General features: G+C 43.4%; 1 protein-coding gene across 1 annotated transcript in view; it reads left to right on the top strand.

Annotated features, from left to right (window-relative positions):
• Antxr1 (ANTXR cell adhesion molecule 1) overlaps window positions 1–21,483 on the top strand; it is a 226,325-nt gene that overhangs the window by 160,424 nt on the left and 44,418 nt on the right. The window contains exons 15-17 of the mRNA XM_005322100.5: window positions 230–325; window positions 790–957; window positions 9,749–9,829. Coding sequence (XP_005322157.1) covers window positions 230–325; window positions 790–957; window positions 9,749–9,829 — 345 coding nt within the window. The remainder of the gene's footprint in view (window positions 1–229; window positions 326–789; window positions 958–9,748; window positions 9,830–21,483) is intronic.

Here is a 21,483-nt window from a genome sequence, read left to right as displayed (position 1 = left end):
CCAGCCTTCCCTGGCAGGCCTGCTTTTATTTATTTATTTATTTATTTATTTATTTATTGCATATGGATAGGTTATGTGACTTTCCCAGGATCCCAGTAAGCACTGGGATTTGGCTCTGTACTCCTTACTGGGATTTGGCTCTGTACTCCACAACCTCTGCTCCCACCCACCCACACCTTGCCATAGTGGAACAGTGCCTTGTCCTTCATGTATCACAATCTCTCTGCAGGAAGAAGATGATGATGGTCTACCTAAGAAAAAATGGCCCACAGTAGATGCATCTTACTATGGTGGGCGAGGCGTTGGAGGCATTAAAAGGATGGAGGTAAGAGGACAGCTTGGTGCATACCTATTCTCGTTCTGTCTACACCATGATGGGGACCCAAAGCAAATGGCGACATCTCCTGCTTTCGGCAGGTGGGGATGTGGATGGTGAGGCAGGAGGATGGAGAGATGAGAGGTGCAACCTTTTAGCTGTGCACTGGTTTCTTTTCTCACTAAAATAGTATCCAAAGTTCTTGCCTGGCCTTGCCTGGCCTTCTACACATGCTCTCCCACTGCCAGGACAGTTCCTCCCCTAAATAGCCATACCCATGGCTTGGACTCTCTGTTCCTTCCACTCTCCTTTTTTTCCACAGCGCCCCTCTTCCCTGGCCCTCCAAACCCACAGGCAATGAGGCATGGGTCGCACATGCAGGGCACATCACATGGTTATTTGTCAGCCTTATTCCCCAAGAGCAGCCTATTTTATTTTTTTCACTTTGTCTTGTTATATTTTATTTGTATTAGGTTCGTTGGGGAGAAAAGGGATCCACAGAAGAAGGGGCCAAGTTAGAAAAGGCAAAGAATGCAAGAGTCAAGATGCCAGAGCAGGAGTATGAGTTCCCTGAGCCTCGAAATCTCAACAACAATATGCGCCGGCCCTCTTCGCCCCGGAAGTGGTACTCTCCCATCAAGGTAGGTCTCTCTTGTCTCCAGATGATTCCCTCTAGGACTCGCTCTTCCTGGCTGAGAGCAAACTCCTTTGAAAGTTTTGTACCATTTTCCTTCCCCCCACAGCTCCAGATCTTAAAATCCTCATTGGCTTCGTAGGAAGGTTAAGCTGCAAGAAGCAGTTAATGCTTCCTGAGGACCTCTTTGTCTCCGGGTTGCAAATGGCTTTGAATTCACATAATTGGATCAACCCTTCTCTCACCCTTGTCCTTAAGCATCTGTGCCAATTCTCAGAAAGCTCTAGAAAATATCATTGAAAAGACACAATGCCCGCGTTTCATAGAGAAGAAAACAGATAGGCAAAGTCCGTGCTATGCTGGGGACTAGAACTCAATGCCCAAGCTCAGGGCCACAGCCTCTAGTTCCATGCTGCAAACAGACTGGGCCCACTCCAGAACCTTACGTGGAAGGGTATGAGAGCCAGCCTCCCAGGCCACCCTATGTGCATGCGCACGCGCACACACATACACACACACACACACACAAACACACACACACACACACAGAGACTTACCGCTGCCGAATGACAACAAAAATAATTGTTATCATTCACTAAGTTATTTGCTAATTTTGGATCAGCACTTCTCTTACAAAATCAAAAGAAATACCATTTCCAACAGTGGAATGAAAACTTCATTGGTAGTCATTTTTTCTCAGCCAAGTTCACTCGGGTTCACCACGAATTGCAATGCATTTCCACTTTTGGTTTGCCATGTTTAAAGCAGAGAGATTCTTTTTTAAGATAAAATTCCCCCTGAGGCAGTGGGCTGAACTCTGGGAAGATGTGGGCGAGAGGCAACTTGCTTGAAGAACAGCTGTTTGCTCCTGATTCTTTTCTAATGGGGAACATGCAGTGGCGTGCGTACTTGTTCAGACAGGAAGGAGCCAAGGAGATTCTCGGAGATGAAGAAGAAAGGGAATTTTCTATTATGTTGTTTTCAGGAATCTGTACTTTGTGACTAACACGGTATCTTTGGTTATAGCTGAATTTGTGTTTCTATAATCTTGCACGTTGAGAGAACATGAATTCTGTTTGAAGAAGCCACTTTCTGCCTGAGTGCATGTTATTCCTCTGTTAACTGGTAGTTTAGGACTGAGCTTCCTAAAATAAATAAAGATATGGACAAATACATTTAAAAATCCAAAAACATGTGGCTTGGGAGGCTGAGGCAGGAGGATCGTGTGTTCAAAGCCAGCCTCAGAAACTTAGCTAGGCCCTAAGCAACTCAGCAAGACCCTGTCTCTAAATAAAATTAAAAAAAAAAAAAAAAAACAGCTAGAAATGTGGCTCAGTGGTTAAGTGCTCCTGGGTTCAATTCCCCATATGAAAAAAAAAAAAAAAAAGATCCCAAAACATTCCAACATCCTCTTGGAATTAATAGTGGTTCAATGAGGTTTGTCATGTGCCTTCTATGCACCAGATACTGAATATACAGAGATTCTCAAACCTGGCTGAGTATCAGAATCACCTGGAGGTGTTTTCAAAATATAAGTGCTTTCAAAACCCAGAGTCTCACAAAAAAATCTCCAAAATTATATTGGCCTTCACGATTTGCCCATGTTGTCTCATCAAATGAGATATCCTTTTGTTCCCCCAATGCCTCCATTTTCTGATTTCACATCCAAACTCCCTAACTGGTGGTAGTCTTTGGTCACCCCATTGACCACTTCTTCCAGAGTCCTGGCTCTTGAGCTTCCTCCTTCCTCTTTCTGTCAAATCACTGGCTCTTAAAGTCTGGTTCCCCCAGACCAGCGACATGAGCATCACCCAAGAAGTGCATATTTGGGGCCCCACCCAAGATCCACTGAATCAGAAATTTCAGTGGTAGAGCCCGGCCACCTGGGTTTTAATAAGGCATTAGAGAAGTTGTCACCAAAGGTTCCAGCCAGCATTCCTTAGGGAGTTCTCAGAGGACAGGAACTGTGGTGCCTGGACTACTAAAATAGGTAGAGAGGCCACGGCCAGACCTCAGTGATTTGTCAGGAATCTCATCAAGGAGATCCACATGAGATTTCCACTGTGGGGACATTGTCGTCACCAACACAACTGCTGGTTTAATGTTAAGTGATTGGGAATCCCAGTGTCTTGGAATCACCTAGAAAGCCTAGTGGAAAAAGCCTGTGCTGCTGGTGGACTTGCTGAGCACCTGGGCAGGACTCCCTCATTAAGACACAAGAAAAGTGTAAGAGCACCTTTTGCCTATGGAGCAGGTAATGCCGACACTTCCTCACTCCTTCTGCTAGGTGGGAGATGGGTGAGAGCCATTGCTGTGATTACTCAGGTTTATGAGCTTTCTCTCCACCATATTTCACCCCTGGCAGGCACCAATTAATTACGCTTTGAAGCCTCAGTAAACAGCACTGTGCCAGGCAGAGAGAGAGGGACTCCACCAAACCTTGTTAAAGAGCTGAAGCATGCAATATAATTATGAAACCACTCCCAGAGCGTCATGCCAGCCCAACCACACAGCTCACATTAATACTCTCTGTCCAGGAAGGTGACATTCCTCTTGCCATCTTGGAGGAAGGGGGAGAAAAAGAGGTCATTTAATGTTTATCTGGGCTGAGTGCTTGAGGAAAGGCAGGAACAAGAAGAACAGAAGTGCTGAAAAGAATTCAGAAGTAATAGTGTGGGGCCTGGTGTTGTGGCTCAGGGGTAGAGCGCTCACCTAGCACGTGCAGGGACATTGGGTTTGATCCTTAGCACCATCTAAAAATAAAATAAAGGTATTGTGTTCAACTACAACTAAAACAAAAAAAATTTTTTTAAGTAATAATGTGAACTCTTGATTTGGAAAAAAGACAGATGTGCCATTGGAACCTCAGCCCCGTATAGTTTTAACAAGACGCATGCTCCATGCTGAGCCCTGTTCTGGCTACAGTGCCTATGTCACTTGCTAGCCCCTGGGACAAAACATTTAACCTCGTGTGGCACCATAATTCTGCTCTCCCTTCTTGAACTTTCTCACAGAGATCCTCACAGTGCTGTGTTGAAACAAGGCACACTCCAAAGGGTTGAGCTAACAAAGGGTAAGCAGGGTTAAAGACCCCACAGAGGCAGAGAGACCCCAGGCCCTAGCAAGACAATCTGTTGCACCCCTAGGCCTGTAGGGCAAGGAGGATATGGTGACACTAGAGCCCAGTGACAGCCACAGCTCTAGAGAAGAGAGTACCCATCTGGAGCTATGGCCATAGGCAGGAATAGGCAATCTAACCCTGCCCCATCACCTGGTGTATGCCCACAAGCAAAGGATGGTTTTGACATTGTCAAGTATTATATGGTTATATAATATCCTCAGCTTTGCCTCTTGACCTACAAAGCCTACAATCTTTCCTCTCTGGCCCTTTCCAGAAAATGTTTTCAGATCCATGGCCTCATTCAATTGTAGCCACTGCGGAAGAGGTGGAAGGGGCAGGAGGAATAAGCACCTCCGCTTGTTCTCATCTCTTTCTGGGTCCAGTGCCACCTATTGGTCAAAGGAAGCCTATTGGTATAGAAGCAGGTTTTCAAGGCCTGGAGCAGGGAAGACAGAGAAATTCAGATAAATGAAAGGGACAGGCAACTCATGTAGAAAGACCTATCTACACTGTACCCACCTTTCGTTCCCTCTAATTGGGGAGAACATCTCTATCTAGCAAAACTTTTCGCAGGCCCTGGGAAGATTCCTAGCTGCTCCCCAGAAAAAGTAACCAGAATCCTACATCTCACAGGATTGCCCTGGACTTATTTCCTTCATGTATTCCATGAACGATCAGGTGAGCACAGTTTCTGTGAGGATGCCCAGTGAGACCTGAGCGAGGGAAGAGGCTACAGTGGGCTCTTTTTCCACCCACCGTCCCCCAGTCTAATTTAAGGCACTGACCACAACAACCACACTTCCCCCATCCTCATTCCAGGCTCATGATCAGGAAATTTTCCCTGACAGTTAGCCTGCATTTTCCTTTGCTTGGGTTTTCACCCCCTGGATTTATAACACCCCGTGCTTCTCATTAAATTGGGACTGATCATTTTAGACAAGTTAAGTCATGCCTGTATATATGGCCACCAGCTAGATTAAAAGCAGAACCAACTGTAGGTTTGTTGGAAGGCTTGTAGTCTTCAGAGAAACCATTTTTCTCCTTCTCCAGTAGCTTCTTCACATGACTGGAAGTGACAGAAATGACAGCCAAAGGACAAAAGCCAGAACCTGCCCTGCCAGGCAGGGCAGGCATTTCCCTACAAGATAGGCAGCCTATGAGGGGCAGGGTTAGCTTGTCCCACTTACAGGGCCTGGGAGCCGGGTGGTCTTTATTTATTTCCCGTCAGATCCCTAGTCTGACCTTGACCTTGTAGTCAAGCAGCATTCCGTCATGACACTGCACTAGATGAAGCTGTATGTAGCTAAGCAAGACATATCAAAGCACTGAATGTCAGATGTGCTGTTGATGGTGAACAGATTTCATCCCTCTCGGGCTACTTTTTAGAATGATTCCAATTTCTTCTTAAAAAAAAAAAAAGACCCAAAGGGGGGGAAAAAAACTAGTAAAAAATGACCCTCTGTGTACATGTGCAGGGAAAGCTTCCAACCTTATCCATTAATTTAAATCCATTAAATGTATTCATGAATTTCATTTGAGCCTGGGTCACACTATCTACCAGGTGTTTATTTCAAGGTAAAAAAAAATTCAGGTGTCAGTCAGTAGTGGCCCTAAAAGTTGTACCACCCTCAAAATTCTCGATCTCTGGCTAACTTCCAACCAGCTAAGGCAGACACACCAGAAGAGAAGACACAGATGTTGCTGGGCTGGGAAGAAAAAAAGAAAGAAACCCAGCCACAAACACTCATGCAGCAGGGTGCTTTGAATGATGGCCATATAAACATCTCCAGCCCAGACTAACTGCGGAGAAAGAAGCAAAAGCCAGAGTTTACATACAACTTCCAGTTTGTCTTTGTGAAATTATTGTCTGAAGCTAAGTGAGATACAGTGTGGAAGTCTGGAATGGGTAAATTTTTCATTTTGCAGTCAGACTGTATTAACCTCATACGAAAAAAAGCTATTTTTAAGTGTCATCCTAATACACTCTGGCAGAGGGTTCCGAGATTTGTGGAGAAATCTCTGTTGTGGTGTCACAGAAGCAGTTGGGCATTTGGCCTGGGAGTGAGGACCAGTGTCTGAAACGCATCCTGTGGAGGTGGCTCCTGCAGGGTCTGCATCCAGACCTGATAGACATGAGGTGGCACCAACCCGGAAGGCGTCTCCTGGGCTGCAGGGAAAGATGGGAACCAGTGGGGAAAATCCCCTGAGACACTTATGGCCTTGAAGGGATATTATGAATAAGCCCACTTGTCACTTTAAATGCTACTATCTTTAAAGGACAGACTTCTGTCTTCATTCAGAAAACCAAGGCCTCCGGAGCCTCTGCCCCTCTCCTTGACTTCTGTCAGTTATTTTTATCCTCTTTTTGTACCCCTCTTTCTCTGAAGCTTACTTCCTACCTGATGAAGGAGTAGATCACCCACATTGTTTTTCTGCAGCACAGACCAGGGACCTGGGGTTTTTCCTGTGGGACAGTCAGAACTCCAAAGATACAATGGAACTAGCTAGTCTCCCTTTGGCCAGAATTACCAGTGACAATGGCTCACCTAATGCACACACTGCAGGTAGGGTAAGGTTCCAAGTGCTTCCAAGTTGTTTATTTCTCACAATAAGCCTTGAAAGTAGAAACCATTACTCCTTTCATTTTGCAATGCAAATAAAAGCCAAGTCCTGGAGAGGTTAAATATTTGCCCAAACTCACTCTGTTAGTAATCCTTCCTGGTTTATTTTATTAACTGCAATGCATCCATTTGGGCTAGCAATGAAATCTGATATTAATTAATAAACAAGAGAGGACAAGGAGCCTAGAGGTAAAAGACCCAATCAGAATACTTCACAGAATGAGTGACAGGTGATGAGGACCTGGGTCAAGGCAGACTGGGGTGGGACTGGACTGGAGAGCTGCTACAGAGACCATACCCAAGGCATAGTCGGTTTTGGACATGAGGAGGTGTCAGAGAGGTCACAGTGGTCCTTTGAAGTCCAATGTTCCCATCCATGAACCAAGGCAGGGTGTGCAAAAGCAAGAGCAGGTTGGGAGAGAAAAGAGTTCATTCAATTTGTGGAGTTTAGGCTTTTGGGGTTTGTTGTTGTTGTTTTGTTTTGTTTTGCTTTTTCAGTACTAGAAATTGAACCCAGGGACTCTGAGCATAATTCACTACCTTTTCTCCTGGTGCTACACATCCAAGTGGTTTCTGTTCCTTCACTATGATACAAGTGTAAAGTTCTGCTGAGTTAATTAATGCACTTCTTCAACAGCCCAATTGTCTTCCTTCAACTCCATCTCATTGCTCCTCCTGGATCAGGGAGTTAAGTGATCAGTGCACACAGCACTGTGGGTGGGCTGGTTTATAAAGTCAAATCCTGGGAGTTGGGAGTCCTTCCCTCTCCCTCTCCCTCCCCAAAATGGCGCAGGGGGGAGCCAGAAAGCCCACCTGCTTATATCCTGAACTATAAATGCTTATCCCCAAAAAATCGTTGAATGCAGAAAACCATGCCTAACACAGCAGTCGTTCTATCCCAGTGCTCTAAAGTCATTTCAAAAACATTTTCAAATGCTTTTGTAAGTTTCTTTTCAAAGAAGAGAAACATTACCCTTGGCAAGATAAAGTTTAACCCACAGGAGCTTGAAGAACAGTCGATAAGGTTTCAGGAATATAGTTTTTAGATGTGTGTAGAATCTGCCAGAGAATTATTTCAGAACATAAATTCTTTGAGATGATTCAGAAGTTAATGCTGCCACTATAATTGCTTTGTGTTATAGAACTTGAGCTCTCAAGACATCCACAGGCTTCCCAGCCTGCCATCCAAAGATCTCTTCCAGATCAGTGTTGTCAGACATTCCTAACACCCTTGTAGGAAAGATATTTTACATTTTGATCCAGAATATGCCACACATGCACCCCCATACATACACACACAAACACACACCACACATGCACAAAACTAAGAGGAAGAAAAAATCTTCCCAAAATAACATTTATTCTCACTCTGTGCAGTTAACCCTCATATTCTATTTTATTTTATTTCTTAAAAATTCTAGTCTTAACACCCAAAAATTAATCTCATGAGAGTTTAAAGCGTGGCAACCCACAGTTTAGAAACCCTGTTCTAAACACTTAAAGCATTCCAGCCAGAAGATCTGCATGAGGCAGAATCAGCAGTTGGTATAATAGAAAGTATATAGGCAGCAGGTACAATAGTGCACACCTGTGATCCCCGTAACTTGCAATTTTGAGGCTGGCTGAGGAAACTTAGTGAGACCCTGTCTCAAAAATAAATGGGCCAGGGGTATAGCTCAATGGTAGAGCACTCCTAGTTTCAATTCCCTTTACCTCCCCCAAATCACATTAGCTTTAGTGATTAGGGCTGCACTGGTCTCCTATCATTGCTATAACAAATTATTACAAACACACAGCAATCACTACAAGCTCACAGCAATACAAATCATCATCTCACAGTGCTAGAGATCAAAGCTCAAAACAGGTCTCACTGGGCTAAAATCAAGGTGTTGGCAGGGCTGTGTTCCTTTTGGAGGCTCTAGAGAAAATTTATTTCCCTGTGTATTCCAGGTTATGGAGGCTGCCACACTCATTGGCTTGTGGTCCCTTCTATCCCCAAAGCCGGCAACACTGGGTTTAGTCCTTCTCACACTGAATTCCTCTGCTTGTTGTTGTTTTGTTTTGTTTTGTTTTGTTTTGTTTTTTCAGTACCAGGAATTGAACCCAGGGGCTCTTAAACACTGAACATAATTCACTAGCTTTTCTCCTGGTACTACACATCTAAGTGGTTTCTGTTCCTTCCCTATGATACAGGTTTAAAATTCTGCTGAATTAATTAATACACTTCTTCAACAGCCAAATTGTCTTCCTTCAGCTCCATCTCATGGCTCCTCCTCAGTCAGGGAGCTGAATGATCAGTGCACACAGCACTGTGGGTGGGCTGGTTTACAAAGTCGAATCAGCCCTGATCCTCCTGTCTCCCTCTCTGAAAAACCCATGTGGCAGGATTGGGCCCATCTGAGAAACCCCTACTCTCAAGATCCTTAACTTAACCACATCTGCAAAGTTCCTTTTGCCATGTCAGGTATCATATTCACAGGTTCCAGGGAGCAGGGGTCACTTTATCATGAACTGAAAACAGCCCTGACATATTGGTTCTTTCCAGTTTCAGCTAATTACATGCCTCCCCACTAGGGTTATTTTGGAGCCTAGGGCTCCTGACTAACTGTCTAGAAAATAGTAGGAGATCTGTGTCCCAAGGACCTTCCACTGGGCCTTTGCCTTGTCCATGCTCAGGAATTTTCCTGAATTTGTCATTATCTATGAACTTTAGACACCAAGTAGGAAGAAGAAATTTTAATGCAAGTTGAAAAGATTGACTGTGATATGAACATATGCCCAGAAATGTGGTAAGGACAAAATCCAAGCGCCTGAACGAACTTTGTGTTTGCAAATGTGTGGCTACACCCAGGTCTCAGGGTGTATTCTTCATGAATATCTTTTGTGTGTCTCTTCTCCTCCTACATCACGGAGCCTGAAAGTCACTAGTCCTATCACAACTAAGCTGGCAGAGGTGTGCTGGGAACATGGCAAGAAGCACTGGAAGGCCCAGTGTCTACGGTGGCCGGCAATTCGTCTGTTTCATATCTAATCTTGGGGCATTTGTTTTATTTCAGGGAAAACTGGATGCCTTGTGGGTCCTACTAAGAAAAGGATATGATCGTGTGTCGGTGATGCGGCCACAGCCAGGAGACACGGTAGGAGTCCTTAGAACTAATGCACACGCGCACACATACACACCCACGCACACACACACACCCACGCACACACACACAGTTTTGTCCTCTTCCTTGGTCTTGGTAGAGCTAGAACTCCATGTATATAAGTCCAACTATTAGTTCATCTTGTGACAAATCAGATACTAATTTTCAAAATTCTGGTTTTCATAAGACAGAAATACCTGGGGTTTAACTTCCTAGAACTTGAGAGAGCAGGGCTGGCCCACACTTTGGGCAGTCCCAAGAGGGAAGCCTGCTGATCCTGAGCCACAGTGGCCAGGGGTGAGGAACAGAGTGACAGTGTCACACAAAAGGGTGAAAGAATAAGGGCCACAGAGAACTCCTGCCACTTTCCAGCAGGTGTTGGGTCCATGGGGAGATCTAATACCCTGGGTGTGGATTTATCCAGAACTGATAGGGATACGCTTGGAGTGTCTCCATCTAGGAAGTGGTTTTAAAGGAGGAGACAGAGGGAGACCTTAGAAACCATCCAGCCCATGCCTTCATTTTGTAAATGAGGAAACAGACAAGGAAAGTTACATAACTTGTACTGGTTCAGAAAGCAAACAACCATGCTGGAAGCAGCCTCAGTTCCATTGAAATCATAGCATTGCTATTTCTTCTCGTAAGAGCTGGTCTCTCCTCCACAATTATTACAGAGCAAGACTTGGGACAAAATTCTGCCTCCACTGCCAGCAACCTGCATCTTCCATACACATCCTTGGGAATCAGGCCCACTTAATCAAAAGCAATATAAAGCTGTCTAACCTTGAATTCTTTTCAAATCAGTCAAACTTGGGATTGAAAATCACTTTTTCTTGACTGGAAGTCACCCAACCTCTCGGTATTTCATCTTTATGAAGCAGATAACAACAACTGCTTCATAGTGTGACAAATGCTTCATGCATCTGGCCCACTGCTGAGCATTCAGTGACTCTGCATAGGTGAAAAATATGATTATTTGTGTTGTGCTCTTCTGCTGTCTGTGGATGCTTGATGCACAAATTCAAGCCATATTGCAATTTGTGTGTATTAGATATGTCTCATCATTGCCTTGCCCCCTTCGATATGACATCACCAACAAAGTGGAGTGAAGCCTGGTACACAGGTCTCTTGTACCTGGTGACATTGGGCATTTTGAGGTTGAGGGAATTTGATCTGAAGTTTCATAGTTTGTGCAAACTACTGACCAGCTGACTGTTTATGCTCCAAGTTGTAACTGGGTCAACAGGAAAGTGTTATGAAACCAGTTTATATAAGTGTTGGGTCGACTGGGCCCTTAATGGCATATGGAATTTGTATTTTTTTTTCTGTGAAAGTCAATTAGAACCAATTTCTATAGCAACTTATAAAATGAAAACTCTACAATTAACAGAAGTGAACATAGGTTATAACGTTAGTATTCAGGGAGGGTGTTTGGTCCTGTAGATGTTATATCTGTTTTCTGTGGAAAATGAAATATTTTTAGCATTCATGAGACTCGTCTAATAGATTAAGAAAAACAATAGTAAGATATCTGAAGAAGGGTTCAGCAGTACCATTTTCTTACAAAACATACTGATTTCATGCACAATCCTTTTTTTTTTTTCTTTTGAGCAACTGAAAAACATCTCCCCTAAAATATGTTAACATTCCATTACCCACTGATCAGTTTGGCAGAAACAAATACACAAACTGGGTCAACAGAAGAAGTAGAAGGAGTGTTGGAAAGAGGAAGGATAAGAAGAAATATCATTAAGAGGATATAAGAACCCATAGTGTTTAGGGCACAAGTCTGATTGTGTAAATCAAAAAACAATGGAATGAAGACAGAATTTCCTCTGAGTCACACCTAAATTGAATCTCTTACTCTTTACTAATTCTGAATGAAAGTCTATATTCACATTTGAAGGAGAAACACAATAACAACTTGAATTCTCCTTCCCAGTCACAGAAAATAATAGATTTAAAGAATAGGAAGTCTTTAAGGACAGAATAGGTTTGAACATATCATTAGCCCTCTCACAGTTTATGACTGTACAGTTTAAATGGGCTTCCTTTATAGAAATCCTGCCAAAATTGCAAGATACATGGGGGAAACAGATGCAGAGAATTGTGTCCATGTGTTCATGGAGACAGCCATAGACTTCTCTGTGGGCACATGGAATTACACAAGAACAGTCACAGAAGAAGTAGGAGCGGGAATCCAAAGCTGCCTTATGGCTATACAAAAAAAAAAAAAAAAATTAGGGTCAAGGAGGACCACAATATAGTTTGGTCTACATGCTTCCTCTGCTTTGTTTTACATAAGTTGAACAGACTCATTACAGACCTGCATGTCTTACACGGTGATGACTTGAAGAATTCCTCAGCTCTGATTTATGGGACTGACCACATTTTCCATAAACTCCAAATGACTACATCCAGCCACGTGCTGGTGAACAAGAGTCACAGGTTCTGAATTTTTCCTTCAAAACAAAACAAAAACAAAAGTCACCTAATTTCATTCTCAGTGACGTTCTAAATGGCTTCAAACACATGTTGACCTCGTACAAACCTGGCAACTCTTCCTCCTCAGTTCCTGCCTACTCCAACCTCCTCCCTGCTAACACCCCTCACTATGGATGTCAGCACAGACCACCAGCAGAGCCCCTGAGTCAGCCCAAAGGCCTGAGTATCTCCAGCACCCACCCCAGAGCAGGGGCCTGAGAGGCCTGAACCCAGAGCTACCATCCTTCCCAGGAACTGGCACCCAACCTCGGAGTTGGCCAAACCCCCATGTCAGGGAAAGAATGAATGGGATAGAAGGAGACATGATAGCTTCCATCTATGTCACCTGTTTTCCCTTTTCAGCAGGGGTGGGCTCCAGTGTTTCTTAGAAGCCCCCAGGAAATCCTTGGGCCAACGTAAAAGAGAAAACACCAAGAGAAACTTTTAAGTAGCAAACCAGTAACATGTCTCTTCCTGAAATTTTGCAAGTTTACTAGGCATATGGTGTCCTTTGCCTAAACCATCCCCTTACTTCCAGTAAATAGCTACTGGGTGCTCTTTCTAAAACATGGAACTCAACATGCCCTTCTCGGCTCCAGACTTGCAAAAAAAAAAAATGGGAAAAGTCCCAAATCCTTAACTTGGTTTAGAAAGGCCTACTGTTCTGGGCTGGGGTGGTGGCTCAGTGGTAGAGCGCTCACTTAGCACATGTGAGGCACTGGGTTCGAACGTTAACACCACATAAAAAAATGAAATAAAGATGTTGGGTCCACCCACAACTAAAAAATAAATATTAAAAAAAAAAAAGGAAAGGCCGACTGTTCTACTTAGTCTGCTACTTACCCCAGGTTCACTCCTTAGTAGGGATTAATTCCTCACTAAGCCCTGGATGTTCCTGTCTCTTTACCTTTTCACATTCTAGTTTTTGTGCTTTGAATTCCTTTCCAATCTTCTCTACTTAATAAGCTTCTATTAACTTGGTAATATTGTTCACCATCTCCATGGTGTCCCTGTAAACATTAAAAGTTGCTGGCTAGACCTATGCTTTAAAGAGGACATTGCCAAAGCAGAACACACTGGACAGAGACTAAGTGAGGAAGTGTCTTTCCAGGATGGTCCCCAAGGCTTCCTACACACGTGGGCCACTGTTTGAGTTTAGAAAATGTGTTCATCTTCCAAGGACAAGTGATTGAAGGAATTTAGAATGTCTGACCTGAGAAAGCAGATTTAAAGCAACCGTGAGAACTTCTTCAATTGATCGTTTCTTGGAGGTCCTGTTATGCCTCTCAGCTCAAACCTGTTTTTTAATCACTTCACCCACATTCAAGGAGTAAGCTTTCACACCATCGCATGTCCTTGCCTAATGTCATTTTAAAAGATTGTGTTTCACTGTATATCCACCTTTTTTGGATATTTATTTCCAAGTATTTGTTATTATAAATGAAGACACAATCAGTATCCTTATCTTCAAATCATTGTACACATTCATGAATATATCCTTAGGTGAGAGTCCAGCTTTCTACTGGATCAAAGGGTGTGGAAAATTTTAAAGCTTTTTGTACGTATTGCCAGGTTGCCCTCCTGAAAGATTGTATAAATTAACCTTCACGCCAGCATCTGTAAGAAGTTCATTTCCCCAGATGTTCACCAGCATTATTGAACATGATAGATGCTCATTTCTTTTTCACACTTTCTATTGCTAGTAAAGTGGAACAATTTTTCAAATGCTTATTTTTTTCTCTTTTATCAATTGCCTGTACAGGCTGTTGGCCCATTTTCCTATTAAATATTTTAGGGTTGGTTTTCATATGGTTATTCTCCTAATTCATCTTCATTCATATGTTAATCAAATATTTTGAAGGTCTACTGTATGTTAGGCCCTGTGCTATGCATTAAGTATATACTGCTTACTCATGAAACAAAGTCTAGCATTATATAGAGAGTGCCAACTTTTTTCTATTCTGTTGTTTATCTTTTAATTTTTTAACAATATATTAAAGTTATAAGTAATATAATTATTAGATAATTTATCTAATAGTTTGATTAAATTCACATTCTTAAGTTATCTAGTAATTTTATCAAATATGTAAATCTTTGTAATTTCTGCTTTTGATGTCAAACTTAAACAGTCTTCCACACTCCAAAATTTCCACAAAATTTTTCTTCTACACTTATCTCTCAGTATTAGTTTGGGGCAATAATGTACGTTGTTGCTTCTTCTGTATTTTCCTGAGTGTTTCAGAGGAAATTTGAGAGCTATCCTGTTATGTGTCATATTAAACTAGAGGTCCTCATTATATTAACTGGAAGCCATAACAGAATACTGTTATGCCAAACCAGAACAGTATCTTATATCTTGGACATGTTGAAAGTGATTTAGATTTACTCTGGGTCATTGCGATAGACAGAACCAGTACTATGGGTAGACGCTCCAGCAAAGCAGATTTCATCTTAAGGAACTGAAGAATGTGAGTTTTAGCAACAGAACAAGGGGTACCAGAGACAGATGCCCCAGTAGCTAACCTTACCACAGGGGGTAAAACACAGTTCTAAGTCTAAGTCAATATTTCTCTACTATTTAACCACCAAGTTATTGTTCTCCTATATTTCTCCATGGCACACCTATTGATATGTCTGGGAAATGAGTAGTCTAGCTTAATTCTAAATAGTAAGCTACAATCAGTTTTAGAGAAATCCTTCCCAGTTGCAGACAGTCCTTTGCCTCGATGAGTAATTTCAGACACAGATAGGTCAGGAAATTCAGACATCAGAGTTCATGGACTTCAGTGATTTCCTCCTGGTTTTAAAGCACTGATGAGCAGGTCCTACCCCACAGAGTCTACTGAATTGTCTGGGGTGAGGTCTTGGCATTGGAGTTTTAAAAGCCTCCTCAGGTGATTCTAAGGGGCAGCCAGACTTGAGAGTCAGTGAGCTGGTCCAAGTTCCAATTTTTCACTCGGGCAGCATCTCCTCTTGCCTGCCTGAAACCATTTAAAGGTAACTCTTTACATCCCTTCAGGACCCCTAAGAGTCTCACAGGCATAAGGGAAATGGATAAGCATAATCTTCATATGCTATCAGCAAGCAGCCCTTTTCCTCTAAGGAAGATAGTTAACCTAGATTCTGGCAGCTATTATTGCTACTGCTTGGCTAAAGAGGATGGCAATGAGAAAACAGAGCTCTCCTTCATGTCTTTCCTGGAAGAAATTCAATCTATGGACTAGCCGAAGCCCTCCCCAGTCTTTTTGCTCCAACATAAACTCCACCCACTTTGCGTGCTCCTAGATGACCCACTGGGGATGGATTTCTTTTCTTTTTTTTTTTTTTCTTTGTTTTCAACTCCTTAGCTGCTTTCAGAATTGGCATCAGGAGGCTGGTGCATTCCATTGCTATCTGCACACCCAACCCAAAGGCACACTCTGAGCTTGTTTTGCAAGGCTGGGTCTCTTCACAATCAGAAGAGACCCGAGGAAACACACACACAAATGCACATAAACAATGTTTGAAAGACAACTGAAGCACAGCCCCAGAGGTTGTGAAATCTCTCCAGGAGCTCCAGCCTTGGGGCCGCCTTCTGCACAGCTGTTTCTAATAAGGGAGGCCTGTCACATGGGCACTGTGTCGCCCAGCTGTCGCAGAGACTGACTTGAATTGGCCTAAGCAGGTTATCTCCCAGGGGGAGCATCCTTAGCCTGGTCCTTCCAAAGCAGATGAGTCCCTTGGAGTGTGAGCAAGCCTCAGAGAAAGCAGGTTCTCTGTTTCACTTCTCCTCCCTTCATTTACCCTGCATTTCCTCTTTTTTTTCCCCCCTTCACTGCCAATTTCTAAGGCTTGCTATGGCTACCTTCCTTCAAACCATCAAACATCTTTTGCACTCCCATTAAGAGTGCATTTCTGGGCTGGGCACTACAGATACCTACTAGCATAGAACTTGAATCTGGCTTCCTGGAGCTCAGTGTGTGGTGTGGATGAGAAGAGAGTCAAGCATTCTGTTAACTGCAAGGAGTTCCAGAAGCACAAACCCCTTCATGATAGCTTTGGGGGTAGCTATGATCTCCAATTCACAGAGCACAAAATAAAGTTCAGAAAAAAGTTCTTAACTTTTCCAAGGACATCCAGCTAGAAAGAGGCAGATCTGAGGCATGAATTCAGGACTTCCAGACTTGAATGTCCACAGAGAGGATTCCTGAACTCCTTCACAGGGATGGGCAAGTCCCCAAGCACTGCTCAGTTTGAAAGAGTCTACGATGGAACAGAGCACTTGGGGTGTGAGAAATACTCCCAGCAAGGCCTCTTACCAGCCTTGGAGTCAAGTGGATTCTCAAAGTGACATCTGAGCTAAGACCAGAAGGGAGTGGGGGAAAGGGAGTACTTTAGGGAAAGTGAAGCCTGAGCCAAGATCTGATGATGAGACTTGAGTTCCTTCAGGAAGAGGTCAGAGCTGGCCATGCTGCGATTCACCAGGGAGGAGAGCATTGGGAGGGCAGAGTGGACTTTGAATTTTAACTTCCCAGTTGGCAGGGCCTGTGGAACATCCAACAGAGGTGACCAGGAGCAGGCCAAGATGGGGGTGAGGAGCAGGAGGCATCTACTGCAAGAATTCTAAGGAGGTGCTCACTCCCAGGGACATGCACATTCAGGATCAGCACCAGCAGGGACCACGGAGGAAATACTCCCTTAAGTGTTGTTTCCTGGGTACCCACACACCTCACCCTAGCCCTGCCTTGTGCAGGAAGCAGTTTTGTTCCCATGAGAGTTCTGAGCTGGAAGTGCAGTTCTGGGAGTCATCGGCATGGCAGTGGAGACCCATGTGAATAGATGGGAGACCAGGCAGAATAGACGGAGAAAGGAGATATAGGTTAAATCCTGAACTCCAAAGGTCACATCCTTAGAAGTGGAGTGGAGAAAGGAAAAGGTGAGCAAGAGGGAGACTTAAGAAGGACCAGACAGAGAAGGAGAAGTTGCAGTGAGTTTGGGGTCCTAGAAGCTTTGGGAAGATGATACATCCTGGAGGAGGGCAGGTCAACGATGTCAAATGATGGAACATTTAGAAGCAAGCTGAAAGCAGTCCTCTGAGGAGATGAGTGATGAGGAGGTCATGATGATCTTGCTGTCCCAGGAGGTTTAGCAGAGAATGGAGGGAAACCAAAGCAGGAACTGGAGGAAGTCTGGAGTTGGAAACGGTGCTTCATCTAATTAGGATAGGGAGAACCTGAGTGTGATTAAGTGCTGGTGACAAGACCCCAGCAGAGGAAGCGGTGGAGCAGAAAAGCTCCTGGATACCATGCAGGAGCCCTTGGGAGAAAGGAGTAAAGATCCTGCAGCCAGGAGGATGTGGGGAAAAAAGCACATTCATACACTGCTGGTGGGACTGCAAGTTGGTGCAGCCAATATGGAAAGCAGTATGGAGATTCCTTGGAAAACTGGGAATGGGACCACCTTTTGACCCAGTTATCCCACTCCTCAGTCTACACCCAAAGGACTTAGAAACTGCATACTACAGGGACACAGCCACATCAATGCTTATAACAGCACAATTCACAAGAGCTAAATTGTGGAACCACCTAGATGCCCTTCATTAGATGAATGGATAAAGAAACTGTGGTATATATACATAATGGAATATTACTCAGCATTAAAAGAAAATAAAATCATGGCATTTGCAGGTAAATTGATGGAGTTGGAGAATATTATGCTAAATGAAGTTAGCCAATCCCCAAAAAACAAATGCCAAATGTTTTCTCTGATATAAGGAGGTTGATTCATAATGGGGTTGTTGGGAGGAGCATGGGTGGATTAGATGAACTCTAGATAGAGCAAAGGGAAGGTAGGGGAGGAAGGGAGCATGGGGGTAGGAAAGACAGTGGAATGAGATGGACATCATTATCCTAACTACATGTATGAAGACACAAATGCTGTGACTCTACTTTGTGCACAATCAGAGATATGAAAAATTGTGCTCTATATGTACCATGAATTGTAATGCATTCTGCTGTCATACATAACAAATTAGAACTTTTAAAAAAAATCCTGAAGCCAGAAAGTGCCATCTTCCTTGGTGACCTCAGTGGTGGAGCCCAGGTATGGACAGGGGCACAGGAAACAGAAAGGACCCTTTGACATATCCATCTCTGTGCTGAAGAAACAGGGCAGCTACAGCAGAGTGCCTGAGGAGGAGGGAGAATGAGGTGGGGGGTGGCGGGGGACAGCCATGCCTGGGAACCTGTTGCTCCTGTCAAAGCAGACGTCTCCACTTTGTGAAGGAAACATGTTTTTTTCTGGACTCAATAAAAGGACATTTAAGCTGGGTGCAGTGGTGCACTCCTGTAATCCCAGCAGCTTAGGAGGCTGAAGCAGGAGGATCACGAGTTCAAAGCCAGCCTCAGCAAAAGCAAGGCACTAAGAAACTTGGTGAGACCCTGTCTCTAAATAAAATACAAAATAGGGCTGGGGATGTGTCTCAGTGGTTAAGTGCCCCCTGAGTTCAATCCCTGGTACCAAAAAAAGAAGAAAAAAAAAAGGACATTCAAATAGATATGAGAGTTCATTTTCTTCCCTTCCTTCCTCCTGAAAACGGCAATTGATCTCAGAGACTTAATGACAAACATCTCAACACATGGAAAAATGTTTCACCAGAATTATTTTCTTATGTCCAAATCAGCAATAATGAAAATAAATCAAGTTATCTACAAATTGAAATTGTTATGTTAAGGTCAAGTTTTTCTTGCACAAATAACAATGCGTTTATATTGGCTTTGAATAAACAGAGATCTTGATAATTTCTGTCGGTATCTAACGCCAGTCTGTAAGGCCCCAACAGATCTGGAGAGAAAGTCTGGTTTGCTGGCCACTGACTCTTGACCTTTTATAAACTTTTGTAAGAAGTGGGTCATTTAAGAATAAGGAAAGAAAAAAGCAAATTACAGGAAATATTCCTAGAGGGTGTGATTTACTTTGGCACAGCACCTTCTCTGGATGTTTGAATTCTCAGTAGTATTCATTTGGTTCTCACCCCTGGAAATCTTTCCTTCACTGTCTCATTGAAAGGGGACGATGAGTACTTTGAATTCTTGGCACAGTTTCCTCGATTTGGAAAGAACAAGTTCAAAACACCCTGTCCACAGCCAGAACCAAACTATACCCAAAACCTGAAAACTTTATCTTATTTCAGAGAAGCCAAGCCCAAAATTGATGCTGCAAAAATACAACATCTTGCTTTTTATTTTTTTCTTGTCCCAATTTCCTTCCATAATTAGGAAGTGTATCTGAATGTGCGATAATTGGTGGTGTTGAATGTTCTCTCTTCTGCCTGTCTCCCTCCCCACGGTTTTTCTCCCTCTCTCCTGAGCCCATAATCAAACTACCTTTTTTTACAAGCATATGCATTCACACATACTCCTCCTTCTCCTTCTCCTCCTCCTCATCATCATCATCTTGTAACTTCTTTTAGGACTTTTGACTTCAACTTGCCTCATCTCCCAAGCAGCTATAACAAGGCAAGGTCAAGTCCTGGTATCGAATTGCAAGTAGCAAACAGGGGAGAAGTAAATGCTAGAGTCTGAACAAGAAAGAGCTGGGTAATCAAGTATCCTCTTCAAATTCTTATTTTTTTTTCCTTCCAAACAGAATCAGGATTGAGGGAAGTAGGGCTTGGCTCTAGGGTCAAAAATTCACCCAAGTGCATAATATTTTAAGAAGTATGCTACTTTATCCAAACATGATGTTTATTGTCTAGCTACTTGGCCTCTGTGGGCCTTTTCCTTCAGCTGATGGCATTGAAAAAAATCATCTCTAGGGACAATCTGCAACTCAGTGACAGACCTCAATTGAGAATTGTCACAACCAAGGCCAGCAGCAAGTTCTGTTCTAGCCTGAAAATGATGGATTGAATCATAGATATCAACACCTGACCCAGGAGATAAACTTGGAGAATTAGCCATATAGGAAAGAGCTATCCTGCTATGTTCTTTCACATGTATCATCTTCTCTTGACAGTTCTGTGACCACCTTACTTCAACCTGACCCACAGCCCCATGGATGGACTGGCTGGCAATTTCTTATAATCCCAGTCCCTTAGTTTTAGGTGGGGAGGAAATCAAGGTCTGGAGATCCCCTAGCCCTCCTAGGTACATTATCTCATTTGTTCTCCATCAACACTTTACTTTATCCTTCCCTTGCTTATAAGAAAGATGAGGTTTAGATAAGTTTCCTGCACTGTTCAAGATCACAGAGAGTAGTAATGAAAGTAGCAAGATTAGAATCCACCAACCCTACACTGCCTATCTCTTGTTGAATCCTCATCCAAGGTCAGGAGAGGAAGGGACAGTTGAGTTTGGATTTGATGTTTTGAGAAGAGAGGACCAAATCCAATTTGAGAAGGCAGAGCTATCCTTGGCCCTAAATCACCTCCCTTTCTGTCCTCCTCCCTTCTCCCATTTTCCAACATCTTCCCATATTTATACCCTGCCCAACATGCCTCATCTGCTGAAGACCTCCCCCACTGGCCTGCTTTTCTGCACACTGTGTTGTGATCCCCGATTACCTAATGGTCTTTTTTCTTTCCCTGGATTTCACCTCTCCCCGATTTCCCCTTTAACCATCCACACACTATGCTATAAGAGTATGTTCATTGGTTCAGTGGAGAGGAATTCATTCATTCCTCTTCATCAGGCACCAGGCTAGGCAGACAGGACTTGACATGAGCAACAAAGCCTTGTGGTGTGTAGGTTAGAGTATTCAGGAAAGATCACTAAATTTCATATCCAATGTTTGAGGCCAACCTGGGTGATAAAGTAAAAAGGGTTGGGCATGTACCTAGATGGTATTTCCCTAGCATGTGTGAGGCATGGTGTTCAATCCCAGTTGGCCCAAAAATTAAAATATAAATTATAATTCCATATGATTTGAGGTTCTATGGGAACACAGAGCAAAGAGATTTAGCCCAGGCCAGGGGATCAGGGAAGACTTCCAAAGAGAATATTTGGCTGATACCTGAAGGATTAGTTCCTGGAGAAGAAAGCAGGTGTGAGCATCCAAATGGGAGAAGAACGGAGAGGAAACATAGGCCAGCACTCCAGAGAGGAGGGTGAGAGCAGCCACACCCCACTCCTGCCTTTGCCCTTTCTGTTAGTCTAATCACCTCCTTCAGGTCCTCAGTACTCAGC

Source organism: Ictidomys tridecemlineatus, chromosome 12 (assembly GCF_052094955.1).
Source record: "Ictidomys tridecemlineatus isolate mIctTri1 chromosome 12, mIctTri1.hap1, whole genome shotgun sequence".
Lineage (NCBI taxonomy): Eukaryota > Metazoa > Chordata > Mammalia > Rodentia > Sciuridae > Ictidomys > Ictidomys tridecemlineatus.
Note: the sequence above shows the minus strand (reverse complement) of the source record. Positions and strands in the feature narration are given on the sequence as shown.